Raw genomic sequence first — 18,199 nt, 5'->3', positions numbered from 1 at the left:
TCTCTGATGTTTCCCCTCATACGCTCAATGGTGTTGTTTTGAGCCTTCACAGCAGCTGCAAGCGTCTCCAAGGTGTTGACCATATTACGTTCGTTGTGAGAGGTTGCGCCTCGTTCCATTTCGATTCCAGCGGGCAGCCTTGGGGGGGTTTGAACAGCCAGTTCCGCTCTCTTATTTCTCTGATAAACCAGGGCTAAGCCAACTCCGATCAGCATGAACCCTGTTATCATGGTTCCAAATAGATAGATATCTTCAGCGTCCTCGATCAACAGTCCCGCCAGGCACATGATCCTCCAGTTCTGCCACCCGTCCATCGTGTATCCGGCAGGGAAAGTCCCTCCAGGGCACTCAGGCTCTCCCGAGCCCAGATTTCTCATTGAGAAAAGGGTGTCAATAGCATTCAGAGACCAGTTGATCAAATCCACAATTCTCTTTTAGGTTTTAGAGAACGACAAATACCAGCAAGAACATAAAACAAACAAACAAGAAAAACTATTATAAATAAAGTAAATTGAATGGTGTACTGAAACATACATTTTTTATTAAATTTACAGAAATTTGAAGAATAGATTGGCAATTTTAGGGACGGGAGGATCTGATGCTGTCAACTGAGGAGTGGTAAAAAGGCCAACGACAGCCACTGGTCCAGGTCATTCCTTTTCAGGATACTTGCCTGATGGGCCTTCATTAGTGTTGTTGGTCAAGGTGAGATTAATCGAGATGTGCTTGCCCAGAAACCTAAATGTGGAGACGGATTCCACCCATTCTCTATTTATGAGAGGAGACTCGTGAAATCCATGATGAGTTCTTTTGTTTTATGAACATTCAGCTTCAAGTTTTCTTTGGAGCACCAGCATGACAAATTCTCTATTTCCACTCTATACACTGTCTCATCTCCATCAGAAGTGAGCCCAACCACAGTGGTTACAATGAGGTTGGTTGGGTGGATTGGTGTACAGCAGGGGTCGGCAACCCTAGGCGTTCCACAGCTGGCACTCAAAGGGTTAACTGATGGCACGACCATAGCTGGACTGGCCATCGGGCATACTGGGCATTTGCTCAGTGGGCCAATGATTTTCTTTTTTTTTTTTTTGTAACGGTATGAAAGGTGGTGGATTGGCCAGATGCTGTCCAGTGTGTAAAAAATAACTCAGTTATTTGGTGGTGGCTATGGCGGTGCATCCACAGATTCAGTAACATTAGCAAGTGGTGGAGGCCAGCAGGTGGATGAGAGAAAGCGGAGGCAAGAGGAGATCCCCGAGGCAGCCGCCGGTCCGAGTGTCAGGTGAACTGAACTTCAGGTAAGAAGTTATGACCTGCAGTCTATCTGGGTCAGATATAAACCAAGTTTAGGTGGAGTTTATTTTTGTTCTGCTGACTTTTTACAGTTTCGAGACACAATGCATTTTTGGGACTTTCAGGTGAATGGACCAATGTTTTATTTTCTGATCAAACCAGAAAGCTTTAATGAGCAGCTAGATTTGTCTTGCATTAACTGGCTGAGTTAATGCCAGTTAATGCGACATTACACATTAACATGTGTATCTCTGTATTAACAAACATGCTATATTGGTCCAGTTTATTTTTCTTATCGTTGTTGTGAGGAGACCATAAATAGCATTTGCATTTTCTGTTGTACAGTTCATTTGCTGTTATGGAGTTCTTGTTATGGATAAAAAGTGTCTTTTTTTTGGTTTCAAAATAGCTGATAACTATCCGCTGATAGCTGCCAACATCTGAGAACAAATATAATTCTATAAAGTGGTTCTATATAGTGTGTAACTGTTAATATAGAGCATTATTAAATTTATTGCTAATGCAATCATATGGCACATTGACTTCTGAGGAAATTTTAGATGGCACTCGTCATCAGAAAGGTTGCCTACCCCTGGTGTACAGCAATATACTGGGTGTACAGTACTGGGCTAAGAATGCAGGCCTGCAGGGATCCACTGCTGAGTGAGAGTTTGGTGGAGAGGTAGGGGATGAGTCTGACTGATCTGTCCCGTTGGTGAGGAAATCTTTGATCGAGGAGCGGGTGGCAGGGGGAATGTGAAGATGGTCCAGTTTGTTGATAAGGATGGGATTATGGTGTTTAACACTGAGCTGTAGTTCACAAAGAGCATCCTCACCTAGCTGTTCATGTTCTCCAGATGACTCAGCCCTCTGTGAAGGGTGATAATGATGGCATCCTCTATGTACTGAATTGCTCTATAAGCCTTTTTGTGTTATATATGCCATTTTGTTATGTTGTCCTGCAATGCACTGATAACTTTCAGGTGATGTCTGTTAGTTACAGGAACTAATAATTACAAGAACTAATAGATATCAGCTTCAGCCTGAACTGGGATTTTAATTTGGATAGGACTGACAGTATCCCACCCAAGATTGTGAGTGCGCCATGGGTTATTTTGGGGAAAAACAAACAACACAGATGGTGCAGGGAGAATAAACAAAAGCTGGCATTATCTCCAGCTGCAAAACAACAACACAAACAGCCCACTTCCAATCATCTTCCTCAGCAATGCCAGATCCCAGCAAACAAAACGGAAGAGCTACAGTCAGAGATTTACTACAACTGCTTTGTCCAGGAGTGTTGTCTACTGATTGTAACGGAATCTTGGCTCCATCCAAACATTCCTAATGCCTCAGTAGAGGTACTTGGCCAGACATTACACCACCAGGACCACAACCAAGACTCCAGTAAGGGAAGGGTTGGTGGGCTCTATGCTTGTGTGCTTCAGGACTGGTGCCATAACAGTAGAATAAAAGATGGTCCCTGTTCACTGGACTTGGAGGCGATGTCCATTTAGCGCAGACCCTTTTCTCTACCCCACCAACTAACGATAGCCATAATTACCATTGTTTACATTCCTCCTCAATGCTAACGTTAGCGCAGCACTCAACCACATCTAACTTATTATCAGTAAACAGTAGAGAGTGCACATGTCCATATTGTTCCTGGGGACTTTAATAAGACATGTTTGAAATCTGTGCTCCCCAATTCCACCAACTTGTTAAATGTCCTTCAAGGGGGAAATAGGGAACACTACGGTACTACGGTTATGGTACACTAGACCATGTGTACCGTAATATCCAGCATCATAAGTTGGCAAGTCACAGAGGTGGTCCTGCAGCCCAAAGAAACGGCATAACTCACTCTACTGTAGGGCCATAAACAGCAGAAGGTGGTGTAGGGGCTGTGTCCAGCGGCAGTCAGGGAAGAGGCCCTGGCTGTCCCATTTCTGGCTATCGAAGCTGGCTACTGGGAACACTGAATCAGTCTCCTAAAGAATGGCTGGACTCTGGTCTGAGTTGGATCAGGTGATGGGGGAGCATGCACTACAAGCCTGGTGCACCTAAAGAAATAATCTGGGTGCACTGGGACAGCCTGGCAGGTCCAAGGGACGCTAGGGACCCAAATGGTCCATGTTCTGCACCTCCATTGCTGAGGCAGCTCCAAAGAGCTGCAAGGTGCTTGGTGCCTGTTGTGGTGCTAACCCCTTATCCCTGAGTTAGATGGTGGTTACCAGAGAGGACGTCATCAAGGAGCCATCAAGCGCAAGGAGTCCTATTGGGCTTGGTTAGCCTGTGGGAGTTTAGGGGTAGCTGTGGAGTGTGGCTCGGGCAGTCGTTGAAGGAACAACTCGGGTGTTGGATGGGTTCAGTGAGGGTATAGAACAAGACTTTCAGACTGCCTTGAATAATTCTGGCAAACCAAAATCATCAGGTGGCTCAAGCAGGGAAACTGGTGCTCCACTCTGAACATGTACAGTCGATGTGGGGTGCTGCTGACATTCAACTGAGGTTATATACAGGTGGCGAAAGGAATACTTCAAAGAACTTTCTGAGTCCCACTAACATGCATTCTGTTGAGAAAGCAGAATATGCAGACGAGGAGGATGACCAGTGATGGGAATGATGGCGTTATACGTAACAGCGTTATACGTAACAGCGTTACTAACGGCGTTTTTTCAGTAACTAGTAATGTAACTAATTTCTATTTCTATTGTTACAACACTGTTACCACTACTAACAAGAAAATACAGTGCAGTTGTGTTACTATTTTTCAACAAACAGACGGTTGAAGCTGTGTTCAGCTTACTGCATCTTATATCAGTTGCATGGAAGTAGCTGACTACGTAAGTAATCTGGGTGCTACAGCTTTAACCAGCTCCCGCGTACGGCAATCACTTTCTGCCGGATGACCACTTTTTGGCACAACACCTGGAGCTAAGGGTGCAAAACAATCGCATGAGTGCTGCTGTTTGACTTAGGAAGAATAAAGTAGTCGTGGTAAGCCAATCACATGACCACTTCAAGATGACAAAGCAGCAATGTGATATATACCAGTTTTTAAATTGTGTTGATGGGCCACATAAAACCAGAGTCATGATAAACAATATATACGCGTTTTTTCGTCAATAGTTTCGTCACGTTTACTGTCTAAGGACAGCACTGGCAAGCACTCTCTGCTTATGACCAAAAACAAAAAAAACCCTGCCAGATTTGTGAGGTTTAGCATGTTTGGAGTGTGTAGTTAATGTGTTGTCTCGTGTAGTTAGTGTGTAATGTTGTGGATAGTTTTGTGTTGTGTGTCAGAAAAAATGAGGTGACTGCTGTCTCCAGGTAGAGAACAGGAGTGATACACCTATCGCTTTCTGCCCTGCAGGTATCAGGCTGTGATGTTCTCCTTTATAGTGGACAGAAATATTTGGAGTGGCACAGATAATTTGTGTTGCATCATACTGAATGCGGAATACCTGATTGTTATGTAAATAGTTTGAAATGGTTATTTAAAAAAAGGGGTAAAAGGTAAATGGCTGCAAATAACTTTTTTGTTTGCAAAACTTGTGCATATGATTTTAAACTTGACAATTTATATTTGCATTTAAAGTTATGAAATATGATTAATTAAACATGTTTGTGGTTGTTACAGTAGAAAATATAACTCTTTCTACTTGGTTTTTTTTTTTTTTGTCTGATTTTAGATCAATTGTGTTAATACAGTATGTCAAAATGAAAACATAACTGTAAATTCAGACATGTGAGGTTGTGCTGAAAAGCATGATACCAAACAAGGCAAATCAACAGTTTTTAAAGGTGTAATGTAGAGGTAAAATCAAAAGTAGTTGAAAATGGCCAATTATACCCTGGACCCCAGAGTTTATTAACTCCTTGGTTGCTAGACCCCTTGGATGTTTCCTAAAGGCTCCGGATTTTCTTGATGATCTTGATTGACATAACCTCGAGGAATATCAGAAAATCAGAAATCACATTTAAACACTTTTGCTCAGTAATGCAGATGTACCCATCAAGCAAAAACTGTACTGCCACTCTAAATTGTAAGGTGAAGGAATTCATTGAGGATATTATGCAGGATGATGTAAATTGTTTTGTTTTCATATTACAGGTTGCTTACAGGTTGTTTTGGGGTTTTTTTTTCCTTTAATGACCTTGAAAATTAGTAGACAAAAACTAAGACTTGTGTTTCTATATCATTAAGTTTGTGTTGTTAGACTTTACTTTCCATTTTACAAAATGCAAAAAGTAATAACCAAACAGCCTTTTGGTTATTAAAAATACAGTACCATACAAAATACCATACATATTATTTAACATAGTTACTTTTAAATAAAGAAAAAAATCTGGGGACATAAGGTATACCTTATGTAGAAATTATATTAAAGACTTATATTAAAGACTTATTCGAAGGCTATTACATAAGGGTATGTCCTTTTGAAAAAAAAAATTATATAAATGCCTATATAAATGAGTGTAAAAACCACTCATATGTAAACACCTGACATCAAGCAGGGATGAAGGTAGCAGGTCTTATAATTGGTGTGATATTGGCAGTGTATTTTTTTCAGTTAAAATCAGCTGCTGAATGGGCTGTGTGTCTAGATTGTCTGAATCAAAGGACTAGGCTTACTGGAGCTCGTCCTCGTACTGAGGCTTCATCTGTGACATGTAAGCTGCAGGGTAGCACTCGTCTATCTGCATTCTCAATGGATGGTGATTTTATCATTGGCGGATCGTTCTCCCTTCATGCCTACATGCACACAGTTTACAATAACTACACCAGCATGCCTGAGGCTGTGAAATGCAAAGGGAGGTCAGTAAAAGCAGTATGTGGGTGAGCAAAGATGAAAACAAAAACAAAAAGTTTCTCTCTCTGATAGATAGATAGATAGATAGATAGATAGATAGATAGATAGATAGATAGAGATATATATGTATGTGTGCATATGAATAAAATGAAGATATGTGCATATCGTTATTGTATTAGCCTTTTGTCCTTTCACTTGATCAATCTTGAAATTGATCTTATTCTTTGTAGAATAATTCTAACAGTGACATAATTGTCTGCAGCATTGATACCCGTGAACTGCGCTTTTCACGTGCGATGGTCTTTGCCATAGAAGAGATCAATAACAGTACAGAACTACTACCTGGAATTAAGCTTGGATACCAGATCTATGATTCATGTGCGTTAGTACCTGTTGCAGTGCACGTGGCATTTCAGTTTTTGAATAGCCTGGACCCTACATTTTCAACTGGTAACAATTGTTCTCAGTCTGGTATGGTGATGGCTGTTGTCGGGGACTCTGGATCTTCACCTTCCATCAGTATCTCACGTCTCATCAGTCCATTTAACATTCCTCTTGTAAATAATTTGAATTTTTAGCATATTTTTTACATTTAAGACATGCATGTTCATGATTTTTGATTCTATAGCTCTTTCAGAGGTACAATATTTTATTTTATTTATGTATGTGTATATATATTTTTTTTGTATTTCTTAGGTGAGCTATTTTTCCACATGTGCATGTTTGTCTAACAAGCAGCAGTACCCAAATTTCTTCAGAACAATTCCCAGTGACCAGTTTCAAGCAGCTGCTCTAGCCAAGTTGATAAAACACTTTGGCTGGACTTGGATAGGTGCTGTTCGGTCGGATTCGGATTATGGAAATAATGGCATGGCTTCTTTTCTAGAAGCAGCTCAGAAAGAGGGGATCTGTGTGGAATACTCTTTATCTTTCTATCGGACAAACCCACAGAGCAGGATCCAAAAAGTAGCAGATGTTATCCGCAGGTTTCTATATCATAACATGTGAATTACTGTATGTGTGGAAATTAGCGTCCTTTTTTAAGTAAATTTTTATGTCATGTTATAATGCAATAAAAAATGTTTTTAATGCATTATTTTGTATCTCAAGGTCTAAAGCTGTTGTTGTTGTGGCATTTGCATCTTTTGGAGACATGAAGATCCTGTTGGAGGAGCTTTCACGTGAGCCTTTCCCACCTCGCCAGTGGATAGGCAGTGAGTCATGGGTAACCAACACAGAATTAACAAGGTACAGTTTCTGTGCTGGGGCCATTGGATTTGGTATTCCGAAGTCTGCAATCCCAGGTCTCAGAGACTTCCTGCTGAATCTCTCTTTCTTTGAAATCACTGCTTCATCGGTGCTCACTGAGTTTTGGGAGGATGCATTCAACTGTAGACTGAAAAAAAGTAAGAAAGTTTTCTTGCTTACAGAAAACCCTTTGGTGTTACAAAGGCTAATGCTGCTTCATAAACCAAGACATCCTCATACTCTAACAATTCTGATGATGAATATGAGATTAACAAAGGTTGAATGTCTTTGATTTAATTACTTCTAAGGTTTAATTTGAGTGGCTTTGTTTGGATGGTATAGATTTTATGTATTTAAATCTATTACATTTAGAATTTTTCAGATTTGTCAAACAAAATGTAGGAAATCTAGATCAAACTTCAATGGTGAAAACATATGTTTATGTTCGTTCGTTTTTCTGTAGGTACTGCTACTGTAGACGAGAAAGTGTGCGATGGAACTGAAGACATACAAAACCTCAAAAGCCAATATACTGACACATCTCAGCTCAGAATTACTAACATGGTGTACAAGGCTGTGTATGCAATAGCACATGCCATTCATAATGCAGTGTGTCATGGAAAAAATGTCACAGCTCAGTGTGACAAACTAACCAAGTTAGAGCCCAAACAGGTAAGATTAAACAAAGGATGAATTGCGGTATTGTTATTAATTATTTAACTTTTAAACATTTTTCTTTCTTTCCCCTCCCTTTCTGTCTTAACTCATCCTTTCAGGTTTTAACTGAATTGCAGAAAGTAAATTTTTCCCAAAATGGTTATGATGTGTCTTTTAATGCTAATGGGGATCCTGTGGCTATTTATGACCTGATAAACTGGCAAAAACACGAGAGTGGCATCACTGAGATAGTAACTGTAGGACTGTATGATACGTCACTACCAGTGGGCAAGGAGTTTAGAATTAACAGAAATGTAACCTGGATGGAAAATAGCACAAACGTAAGTCTATGGACAAGAATCTAAATATTTTAATTTTGGAGCATGGAATCCTTACACTTATATAGCAAACATTTAAATCTATTATGGTTCGTTTATGTCGTTCACAGGTGCCAGTGTCAGTGTGCAGTGGCAGTTGTCCTCTAGGAACTCGGAAAGTAATAAAGAAAGGAAAACCCATCTGCTGTTATGACTGCATAGCATGTCCTGAAGGAGAGATCAGTAATATTACAGGTAAAATCTAATGTGTGTCCATGTATTTAAAATCGTTTTATACTGAAAAATACAATTTACAATGAATAAATTCCTAGCAGCCTCTCCTTTTTTTTTTCATTTAGATTCAACTGATTGTTTACCCTGCCACAAAGAGTTCTGGCCTAATGCAAAGAGAGACACTTGTATCCCTAAACCTGTAGAGTTTCTTTCATTTCAAGACATCCTTGGAATCACCCTGGCTACATTCTCAATTCTAGGTGCCTTTCTTGCCATTATAACTGCGGCTATATTCTTTTATCACAGGACATCTCCAATTGTCCGAGCCAACAACTCTGAGCTGAGCTTCCTGCTGCTCATCTCTCTCACTCTGTGTTTTTTATGTTCATTAACTTTCATTGGAGCACCATCTGAGTGGTCCTGCATGCTGCGCCACACTGCATTTGGGATCACCTTTGTACTCTGTATCTCCTGTGTACTTGGGAAAACTATAGTGGTTTTAATAGCTTTTAAAGCAACACTTCCAGGTAGTAATGTGATGAAATGGTTTGGTCCTCTACAGCAAAGAATGACTGTTATGTCTTTCACCTTTATTCAAGTTTTAATATGTACAATTTGGTTGGTAGTGAGCCCTCCAGTCCCAATAAAAAATCTAACCACATACAAGGAGATAATCATATTGGAATGTGCATTAGGCTCTGCTGTTGGCTTCTGGGTTGTGCTCGGTTACATAGGCCTGCTTGCTTCCTTTTGCTTTGTTTTAGCTGTTTTAGCCCGCAAATTACCTGATAATTTCAATGAAGCCAAGCTTATCACCTTCAGCATGCTGATATTTTGTGCAGTGTGGATCACCTTTATCCCAGCATATGTCAGCTCTCCTGGGAAATTCACTGTGGTTGTGGAAATTTTTGCCATTCTGGCCTCCAGCTTTGGACTAATGCTGTGTATATTTGCTCCCAAGTGCTTTATCATATTGTTTAAGCCTGAGAAGAACACGAAAAAATGTTTAATGAACAAAAACCAATCATAATGTATCAAAGCTTTGTTAATTATTGCTCTTCCTACAGCAGCAGCAAATTGTACGTATTCAGTGCACATAACAAAGATTTTCATTTTCTGATGTTATTTAAATAAAGGATTTCCATTATCCATTGTTTGCCAATTGTTGTTTAATGTGCAAATACTTCATTTAAGTGAATAAATAAATATAAGTTTACATTTCTTAATTAAACCAGATTGTTCTGAGGTAGTAGTTTGACACAGCTGCTGTTAATTATTCTATTTTACTACAAAGCAAGTTTAAAATTGCAGATGTCACTTTAATGTCAACTGCGTGAGCTTGGTGTTATGATTGTCTTATCCACCTATTTTTCACAATTTTAAACACACGTTCATGCAGTGTTCTCCTCGGAAATATGTGTCACTGAAATTCATGTTGATGCTACTTTGAGGTGTAGCTGACATATAAATGCATTTAATCAAGCACAAATGATTGGACCTCCCCAAGCAGACCAATAACCTACCAAGTAAGCCAGCAGGCCAAGATCGGAGTACTCTATTCTGGTGATATGGTATTATGAGGTGGGGTCATCCCATTTAGCCCTAACTATAAGCTTTATCAAACAGGAAATTTTAAAAGATTATCTGAAAGGTAGAGGGGTTGTCTGTCTTCTGAATCCAAACTGAAAGCTGTTTCCACAGAAAAGGGCCCTGAAAGCTGAAGGTTCTGTCTCCGATTCTACTTTTAAATAACTTAGAAACTGCAAATAAGCCTGTAGTCCAAGTGCAAAGCTGTTTATATGGGTGTTATGGTACTATGAGGTCTCTAAGATAAGTAAAACCTGATTATTCAACATCTTGTATTTAATGAGATGGATTTAACCCTGGCGACCTGTCCAGGGTGTACCCCACCTCTTGCCCTATGACAGCTGGGATAGGCTCAAGCACCCCCATGACCCTGAAAAGGATAAGCGGATGTGAATGGATGGATGGATGGATTTAAATTTGATTTGGATTTAACAGGAAGTCAATGTAGAGAAGCTAATATGTGATACTCTATTTCTTTTTTTTTCTTTTTTTTTATGTTTTATTAGTTTTCTTATTTATACAACATGTACAACAAATTCAACTTAATCACCGTGGGAGGAAAAGCAAAGCAAAACAACAACAACAACAAAAGAAACAAAAGGACCAAAACAAAACCAAACATAACACAAAAACAAACAAACAAACAAAGAAATACAATGACATTATACAAAATCGGGCCTTCCGTTTTGGACATATTTCAACCATTTCAACCAATATTCTTCAAATGAGTCCGCCTGCCACTGTTACGGGTCCCAAGGATGAAGACCACAATGACAAATATGTTACCTGTAAAAGCCGGTGAAGAGCAGAGTAAAGAAGACACGATGTGTCTCTGCTTTCCTCCAGAATGTGTCTGTGTTAATAGGAAAATTGTACTTAGTAGTCAGTATAATCTTTTAATGATATAAGTTTGCATATGGTAGAATGCTGCATGTAATCATTTGTGTGTAGAAGTATATAGTTGGTGGCATATTGAAAGAATGTCTCATCCTAGGAGGTCTGTAACATTCTAGGGTGTTCACCCCCACATCCTGGGAGCATGAGAGAGGTCGTACCTTGTCTTATTGTTTTACGGTAGGATTAACGTAGCTATGTCAGTTTTAGTTTAAGTGCTTCTTTACATATAGATGAACTGTTGGATTTTCCAGACCAGCAGGTTAAGGGAAGTCGTTTAAGGGGCTACACTCTAAGGAAGGAACTCAGCCTGTAAGGAACAAACGCTCACTGAAGTATAAATAAAGACAGGGGCAGTTTCTCAGTGCGAGTCTCAGTTTGGAGGCTGCCCTTGCTAGCAAGAAGTTCTGTGTGTTTCTCTTCTCTGAGTCTTTACTGAAGAAGTGTTTTAGAGTATATATCTTGACAGTCTGAGTCTGATTTACTTCACACAAATAAATGCTATATAAACACTAAACATGAGCTTTCAATATACACAGCAAATTCAAAAGTGTTAAATGTTTTGGTGTTAGTTGTCTTCTTGCAAAAGTAGAGTTAATTTTACTCTAAGCAGAGTCACATTCTTTTAATGTAACTCTGAGGTGTAAAATGATAGTAGTTAAAATCGAGTGTTAAAAATGAGTGTTTCTATGTCAAATCTGGAGGTGTTACAATGGAAACATTAACTCTTGACCTCTTAACTCTGAACTCCTACAGGGGCTATGACACCAACAGAGTAAATTCACAGACTCCGCCCCCAGCACGGCTCCAATCGAAGCTGAAGTGAAGCCGTTTCAGAACATTTTGCTCTACATATTTGAGTTGTTTGCCATGCTTGGTAAGTCATTTTTTCAAAGATTGTTTCAATTATTATTATGAGCTTTTACTTCTGTGGCTCTTTGGAGTTGAGACAAAGCTGTGTGAAAGGCATTAGCCATGTTGCTCGTGATAGCATAATATTCTGTTTTAGCTAGCTGAAAGGTATTGTTTGCGGGCAAATACCACAGCCTTGAAAAAAAGCTTGCATGTGAATTTTCAGTCAAACTTTTGGTCAAATACACCTAAAACAATGTCTAGAATGTGAAATGTTGGTATAATGGTGCTACTTGAAGCCTGAAAACGATCTGCCCATAAAAAAAAAAATTAACAGCAACACATGGACGTCCTATGGTTACTTAAAGATCTCGCACATTATAGTTTTTTTTTTGCACAAATAATACCGGTAATGTCCAGTATTGGCAGCAACGCAAAATGATTACCGAGACTTCATTTGTAGCCAGTTATAGTAGATTGTATTCAACGCATAATTTTTATTCAATGCTGCCCACTATAAGATAGACTTTGTGCTGAAGAATGAGTGACATAAGGTTTTAAACTCCAGATGAGCAGACACCGAGTTTGAGGCTCTTTTCTCACCTATAAAGGCGGAGAGTCAGACCAAAGTGCCCGTTCGCTGGTCCACTAGGCTTGTAGTAGCACTAAGCTTTAGCTTACAAGCCGAATAGTGGGAAGCTAAATTGGCTAGTCATTGCGTAATTATATAGTTAGTATGGTAGGTTGTTAACCTGTTGGGAATGTTCATAGCCAGTATTTAGCTTTCAACACTGTGGGGCTGACAGGCTACAGAGCTTAAGCTAAAAGCCTACCAGCCATTTGGCTGCTCTCCGGGTTTTATAGGTAGAAAGGTAGAAGCCTGGCTTTGCAGGTGATATGGGGGAGAGCAGAAGTTCGTTGAAGTTCCACAAAGTGATGAATGAAGGACATGCATATTGTATCCGATTGTTCAGTCTGACAGTCACTAGCCGTGTCTGGGTCTAAACTCCGCTGCAGGTCCATATATCAAACGATCACTATGGCATTACTGAGAGTTGAAAAACTGTCTAAAGTCTTTCATCTTTAATAAAATGATCAGCGTTCTGCTCTACCAGGTGTAACAATTGAGTTTAACATCCAGGCATCCATGAAAACGGAATTTATGACATTTAACGGAGTTAGAAGTTAGCAGGGAGTTAGCTCGCTAGCTTCTATCTAAATACAATATAGCATGTCCTGACTGCGGGGTTTTGGAAACAAATTAAAACGTACAGCTCTGCTATCACTTCCAGCATAAATGAAGACAGAAAACTAAACAGCGTGACTTGTAGGTACGAGTGGTGCTGGTAATATGTGTGCTGTACGCTGACCGCATACGCTGCTGGGCTAGCTGGTATATAATGATGTGCTACGTGACCGCTAGCGACACAGCTATGTTAGCATAATATAAACAAGCTAACTTTTTTTCCACTGATAAAAGTTAACGTGAGTGTTCTCGGTGGTCAGGAACAAATGTAATCGCATGGCAGGATGCTGTAAAAGGACCAAACTTCAGCCAGGAGAACAACTGAGATAATCCATCCACAATACGAGGTTAGTCATTCATATATTCATATTCAGGAAGAGCCTCAGTTGCAAGTATCTAAAAAAATCTTGATTTTCTAACCCAAATTTTTTCTTAAGGTCCTGGAAACTCATCACTTTTCCATTTTTCAACAAGGTACTGTATGTGGTGAGACCTTTATTTGCCCATGTTTTGAATGTCGAGTCGATCTTACTAGGCAAAAATTCTGGGTCATATGCAAACCACTTAAGGGATCCGGCCCTCTGGTTTAATTGATACTTTTTAAGTACTCTTTCCCATATCTTTATTGAACTTACTATCCAAGGGTTGCCCAGGTCTCCCAGGAGTCGTAACTCTGACGGATCTCCTATCAGTGCCCCGATAGGGAAATTACCTCCCAAGGACAATTCCACTTCTTTCCATCTTGAACAGTATCCAGGTTTACACCAGCCCACCAGATTTCTTATTTGTGTTGCACTGTAGTAGTCCTGTAGGCAAGGGAGGCCTAATCCTCCTTTATCCTTGGGAAGCTGAAGTGTTTTGAACTTAACTCTTGGCTTTTTCCCCACCCATATAAATCTTGAGAGGATCATATCCCATTCTACAAAGTATCTATCAGGGTTTTCTATAGAAACAGACTGGAATAAGTACAGTATCTTTGGGAGCATATTCATTTTTATGATATCCACTCTAGAAGAGATGCTTAGATAAGGGGTTAATGACCATCTGCTAATATCTAGCATGATATCTTTTTTAAGTAGGGGGTAGTTGATTTCTTCCAAACTGGTTATATCCATTGATAAGTTTATGCCCAGATATTTGATAGTTCTTTTGTCACAGCTTAGTTTGTATTTGCTGAGCAGATTTATTACTTTTTATTTATTTTTATTTTTATTTTTTTTGGGGGGGGGCTATAAAAGCTACTAAGAATTTGTGTTTTTTGTATATTCAATTTATATTGCGAGTATAGCCCATACTCCTTTACCACTGACATGAGCTCCATATGTGATTCAGTAGGTTTTGATAAGTAAACCAAGACATCATCTGCGAACAAGGCCAATTTCTGCTCACTTCCAGCAATATTAATCCCTTTTATTTTACCTTTCAAGCTTAAAAGCATCTGAAAGTTCACCGTTAATCTTTATTTTTGCAGTTGGGCTATTATACAAAGCCCTCAATATTGTAATGATGGACCCATTAAACCCAAATCTAAGCATTGCTTGCAATAAAAACTCCCATCTCACAGAGTCGAAAGCTTTTTCAGCATCTATCAATAATATATCTGGTATTTTATTTAAATATGTCTAATAATTTGCATTCATTAGCGTTCATTAGTCAAACCTCAGATGCAGGAGGAACAATACAGTTTTTGTTCTAGTTGCTGGATGAGCTCTTTATGCTTTCAAGGATATTTGAGGGTTTGTGCGAGTTTGCCCCACCATTCTACATGTGTTTTGTGGACTTGGAAAATGCACTAATCGCATCACTTGGAGTATATTTTGGGTTGTGCTTCTGGATTATATGGTGTCTGGCCCATTGTTATGAGACATTTGGTTCTTAGTTGCAACAGTTAACTTTCGTAATCACTTCCTACAAATCATCAACTTGTCTGCTACACCCCATTTCTAAAGGACTTCTCAAAGATGTTTTACCATTAGTTAATGCTCTAATCTTAAAACCATGAAGCCAGATGACATGTATCAGTTAGTTAAACTGCAAGAATGTCTTAAAGACATAAAGACTTGGATGACCAAAATTCTAAGTTCCTTTTTCTAAATTCAGATAAAACTGACGTTTTTGTACTTGGCCTTAACATTTCTGGAACATGGTGTTTAACCAGATACTTCCTGGAGTTCCTCGAGTTGCTTCTGACCTGTTTAAGACTATGCTTCCTCTTTACCGTCACCCAGCCAGCCTGTTTCCCTGGCTGCTTGGGATAGTCTGCTACAGGGGACTGGCTAGCTATGTGGTTTTCAAGGGTGCGAAGCCGAGTCTCCAATTCATTGATCATGGCCTCCAGAGTTAAAAATAGGTTACATTTATTCCAAGCAACATAATTGCTAGAGGCTGAGGAGTAACTAAACATCTGACACAATGAGCAGGAAAGTGCAGGAGGGACAGGTGAAGAGGCCATGCTGATAGCAAGGTGGCTACGAGCTAAAATATGTCCTTCAAAGTGCATCTTAAACAAATATGCAGGAGTGCATTTCTTACATTGGCATAATATTGTTAAGGTTCACATAATATTGAGGAAGGAGAGTACAAACAACCATGGTCCAGAATATCTTGGTCAAACAATTGAGTTTAATGAATACACGCGTGGGAAGACCACTCTGTATGCAGACAGGATTTAATCTTCGACTTAATCAAAGCATACAAAGATTTTTATAGCATCAGGGTTTGAATTAACGACGCCCCTTCATACGTCACAGACAGAATATATACACATGTCAAATCAAAACCACAATGACTTTTAACACAGTTTAAAAGAACGTTGTCTTCGTCTCGTCTGGAACACGAGCCCCACATCCTACCAGACGCTGTTCCTCTTTCCAGAGACAAACATGACCAACCTCTCACCTATAAATGAGTCTACTAATGTGTGTGTGTGTGTGTGTGTATGTGTTGACCTTACATGCCCTCTCATCTCACCCGTTGCACTTCTGACCTTTTACCAGACCAGAGGCTCATCCTTATGTGTAATAACCTAACTGAAACTATATGTACTATGTTGAATAAATGTTTTAATCAAGAACCTCTACTAAGAGCTTAGTAAAAGAATATAAAAGTATAACAGACAATTTGAATAACCTAGTAATTCAAATAGCCTCGTCTAACCTGCTCAGAATAACTTAGACTCTGCTTTCACTTCTGCAAACTCTCTGCAACTTCCTGTCAGGCTGCAACTTAGTCTTTCTAAAAGACACACACTGTTTAAACCTCTGAATACAATATCAATCCTGCAGATTATATTATTAATGCAATGGTAATGATGATGATTATTTAACAATAGCAGTAAAATAATTTCCCTGCTCCACAATATCTCTAAAATCAGAAACATCCTGTCCCAGAGTTATGTTGAAAAACTATGCCTCATAGTACCATATCATCCCAAAAGTGCAATTTGACTGCTGGCTGGGGATGGGTACCGATATCTGACATAAACGGTAGTAACCAGACCAAAAAGCAACGCACATTTCGGTGCTTTATTTCGGTGCTTTTTTTTTTCTTTCCTGAATTCCACCATGGCCGGTCCCAAGCCCGGATGAGAAAGGAGGAGGGTTGGGCGTTGGGCTAGCAACTCGACCCCATAAAAACTTTTACCGCTACGGAAACGACAAGAGAGAAATATCGAATACGAGATGTTAGCGGTGAAGAGCGCCGTCTGATGACTTGGAATGTCAAAACTTTAGTCCAGAGTGGACGGTTAGCACAAGTGCTGCGCGAGTTTGAGCGATACATGTTGGACATCTTGGGCCTGAGCAAGGTAAGATGGACTGGAAATGGGCGATCGAGTGGCAGCCGCACTGGTCAGTTGGCGACCAGTCTCTGAACAACTGATCGTGGCAAGATTTATCTCCACCCATGAGAAAACCACTGTGATTGAAGTTTGTGCTCCGACCGAGGACGCCGATGACATGGACAAGAATGCCTTCTACGACGAGCTTCAAATGGTTCTGGACGAGGTGCACCGGCATGACATCGTCATACTCATGTGCGACTTCAACGCAGAGATTGGACCTGATCGAAATGGCTTTGAGCAGATGATTGGCCCGCATGGATCGGCCGCGAATACAAATGACAATGGCCTGCGATTGACTAGTTTCTGTGCGGCAAACAATCTCTGCGTCGGGAACTCATACTTTCGTCATAAGCAAATTCACAAGAAGACGTGGAAAAGCCCTGGTGGTCTAACAGCAAATGAGATCGACTACATTTGCATATTGAGGCGATGGAGGTCAGCTACTGCTGACGTAGTCACTCGACGCGGCGCGGATGTTGGGTCTGACCACTATCTTGTTATGGCAAAGCTCCAGTTGCGGCTCAAACGAACAAGACAAGATGCTTGCCGCGTACGCCCTTTCGATGTTGCCAAGCTCAAGGATTGCGATTTCCGCAACCGATATAACGCTGAGATCCGAAATCGCTTTGCCATCTTGAATCAGTTACTAATTACTGATTACTTCCCCAAAAACGTAATCCCGTTACTTTACTGATTAGGGAGCAGCAGCCGTTCTTCTCTGGGCGAGTAGCTTAATGTTGTTTGTGTGTAATTTACGTTGAGTAGGCTAACCACGTTATTAAATTAATGCATGTAAGGTGAACTAGCAAACACCGTCATAGTTACATGCGGCTGTCTTCTTGTTTGATGGCAGATACTCCTTTAACCCTGGCCAAAAAGGCTAAAATTACCAAAGAAAAAGTGGACGAAATTCATAGGGCAGCGACAAAATTTATAGACAAAGATCTCCATCCATTTTCAACGGTGGAGTAACCATAAAACAAAAGACTGCTAAAAATAAAAACATAAGAGGTTTTTGGACAACATTTGTGTTCTCCATTCTTTAAGCACCAGTTCTAGCACCGTTTGAGCACTGGCACTGTTTCAAAAGTATCGGTTTGGCACTAGTATTGGATAGAGATGGACCGATCCAATATTACGTATCGGTATCGGTCCGATACTGACCTAAATTACTGGATCGGATATCGGAGAAAAATAAAAAATGTAATCC

At 40.0% G+C, this 18,199-nt stretch overlaps 3 protein-coding genes across 3 annotated transcripts in view; all 3 read left to right on the top strand.

Annotated features, from left to right (window-relative positions):
- Positions 1 to 3,638, top strand: part of LOC102311802 (extracellular calcium-sensing receptor-like) — a 17,052-nt gene extending 13,414 nt beyond the window's left edge. The window contains exon 12 of the mRNA XM_042216258.1: positions 3,520 to 3,638. Coding sequence (XP_042072192.1) covers positions 3,520 to 3,638 — 119 coding nt within the window. The remainder of the gene's footprint in view (positions 1 to 3,519) is intronic.
- Positions 3,639 to 5,996: 2,358 nt separating this feature from the next.
- Positions 5,997 to 9,599, top strand: LOC121812963 (extracellular calcium-sensing receptor-like). Its single transcript, XM_042216256.1, has 8 exons — positions 5,997 to 6,118; positions 6,376 to 6,670; positions 6,810 to 7,099; positions 7,224 to 7,519; positions 7,825 to 8,033; positions 8,138 to 8,359; positions 8,467 to 8,590; positions 8,695 to 9,599. Exons 1-8 carry the CDS (start codon positions 6,012 to 6,014, stop codon positions 9,597 to 9,599), a joined length of 2,448 nt encoding a protein of 815 aa, XP_042072190.1. The 5' UTR covers positions 5,997 to 6,011.
- Positions 9,600 to 16,807: 7,208 nt separating this feature from the next.
- The window catches only part of LOC106632596 (craniofacial development protein 2-like), a 3,712-nt gene continuing 2,320 nt past the window's right edge, over positions 16,808 to 18,199 (top strand). Inside the window, 2 exon segments of the mRNA XM_042216257.1 lie at positions 16,808 to 16,976; positions 16,978 to 17,631. Coding sequence (XP_042072191.1) covers positions 16,855 to 16,976; positions 16,978 to 17,631 — 776 coding nt within the window. The 5' untranslated portion in view covers positions 16,808 to 16,854.

Source organism: Haplochromis burtoni, unplaced genomic scaffold (genome assembly GCF_018398535.1).
Source record: "Haplochromis burtoni strain Fernald_Lab_line unplaced genomic scaffold, NCSU_Asbu1 Contig_985, whole genome shotgun sequence".
Lineage (NCBI taxonomy): Eukaryota > Metazoa > Chordata > Actinopteri > Cichliformes > Cichlidae > Haplochromis > Haplochromis burtoni.
Note: the sequence above shows the minus strand (reverse complement) of the source record. Positions and strands in the feature narration are given on the sequence as shown.

Excerpts from the sequence above, each read along its gene's own strand:
- LOC121812963 (XM_042216256.1), top strand. The coding sequence starts at position 6,012 with ATGGATGGTGATTTTATCATTGGCGGATCGTTCTCCCTTCATGCCTAC. Across the intron at positions 7,100-7,223 it reads GTAGCAGATGTTATCCGCAG|GTCTAAAGCTGTTGTTGTTG; the intron begins GTTTCTATATCA and ends TTGTATCTCAAG. Across the intron at positions 8,591-8,694 it reads AGAGATCAGTAATATTACAG|ATTCAACTGATTGTTTACCC; the intron begins GTAAAATCTAAT and ends TTTTTCATTTAG.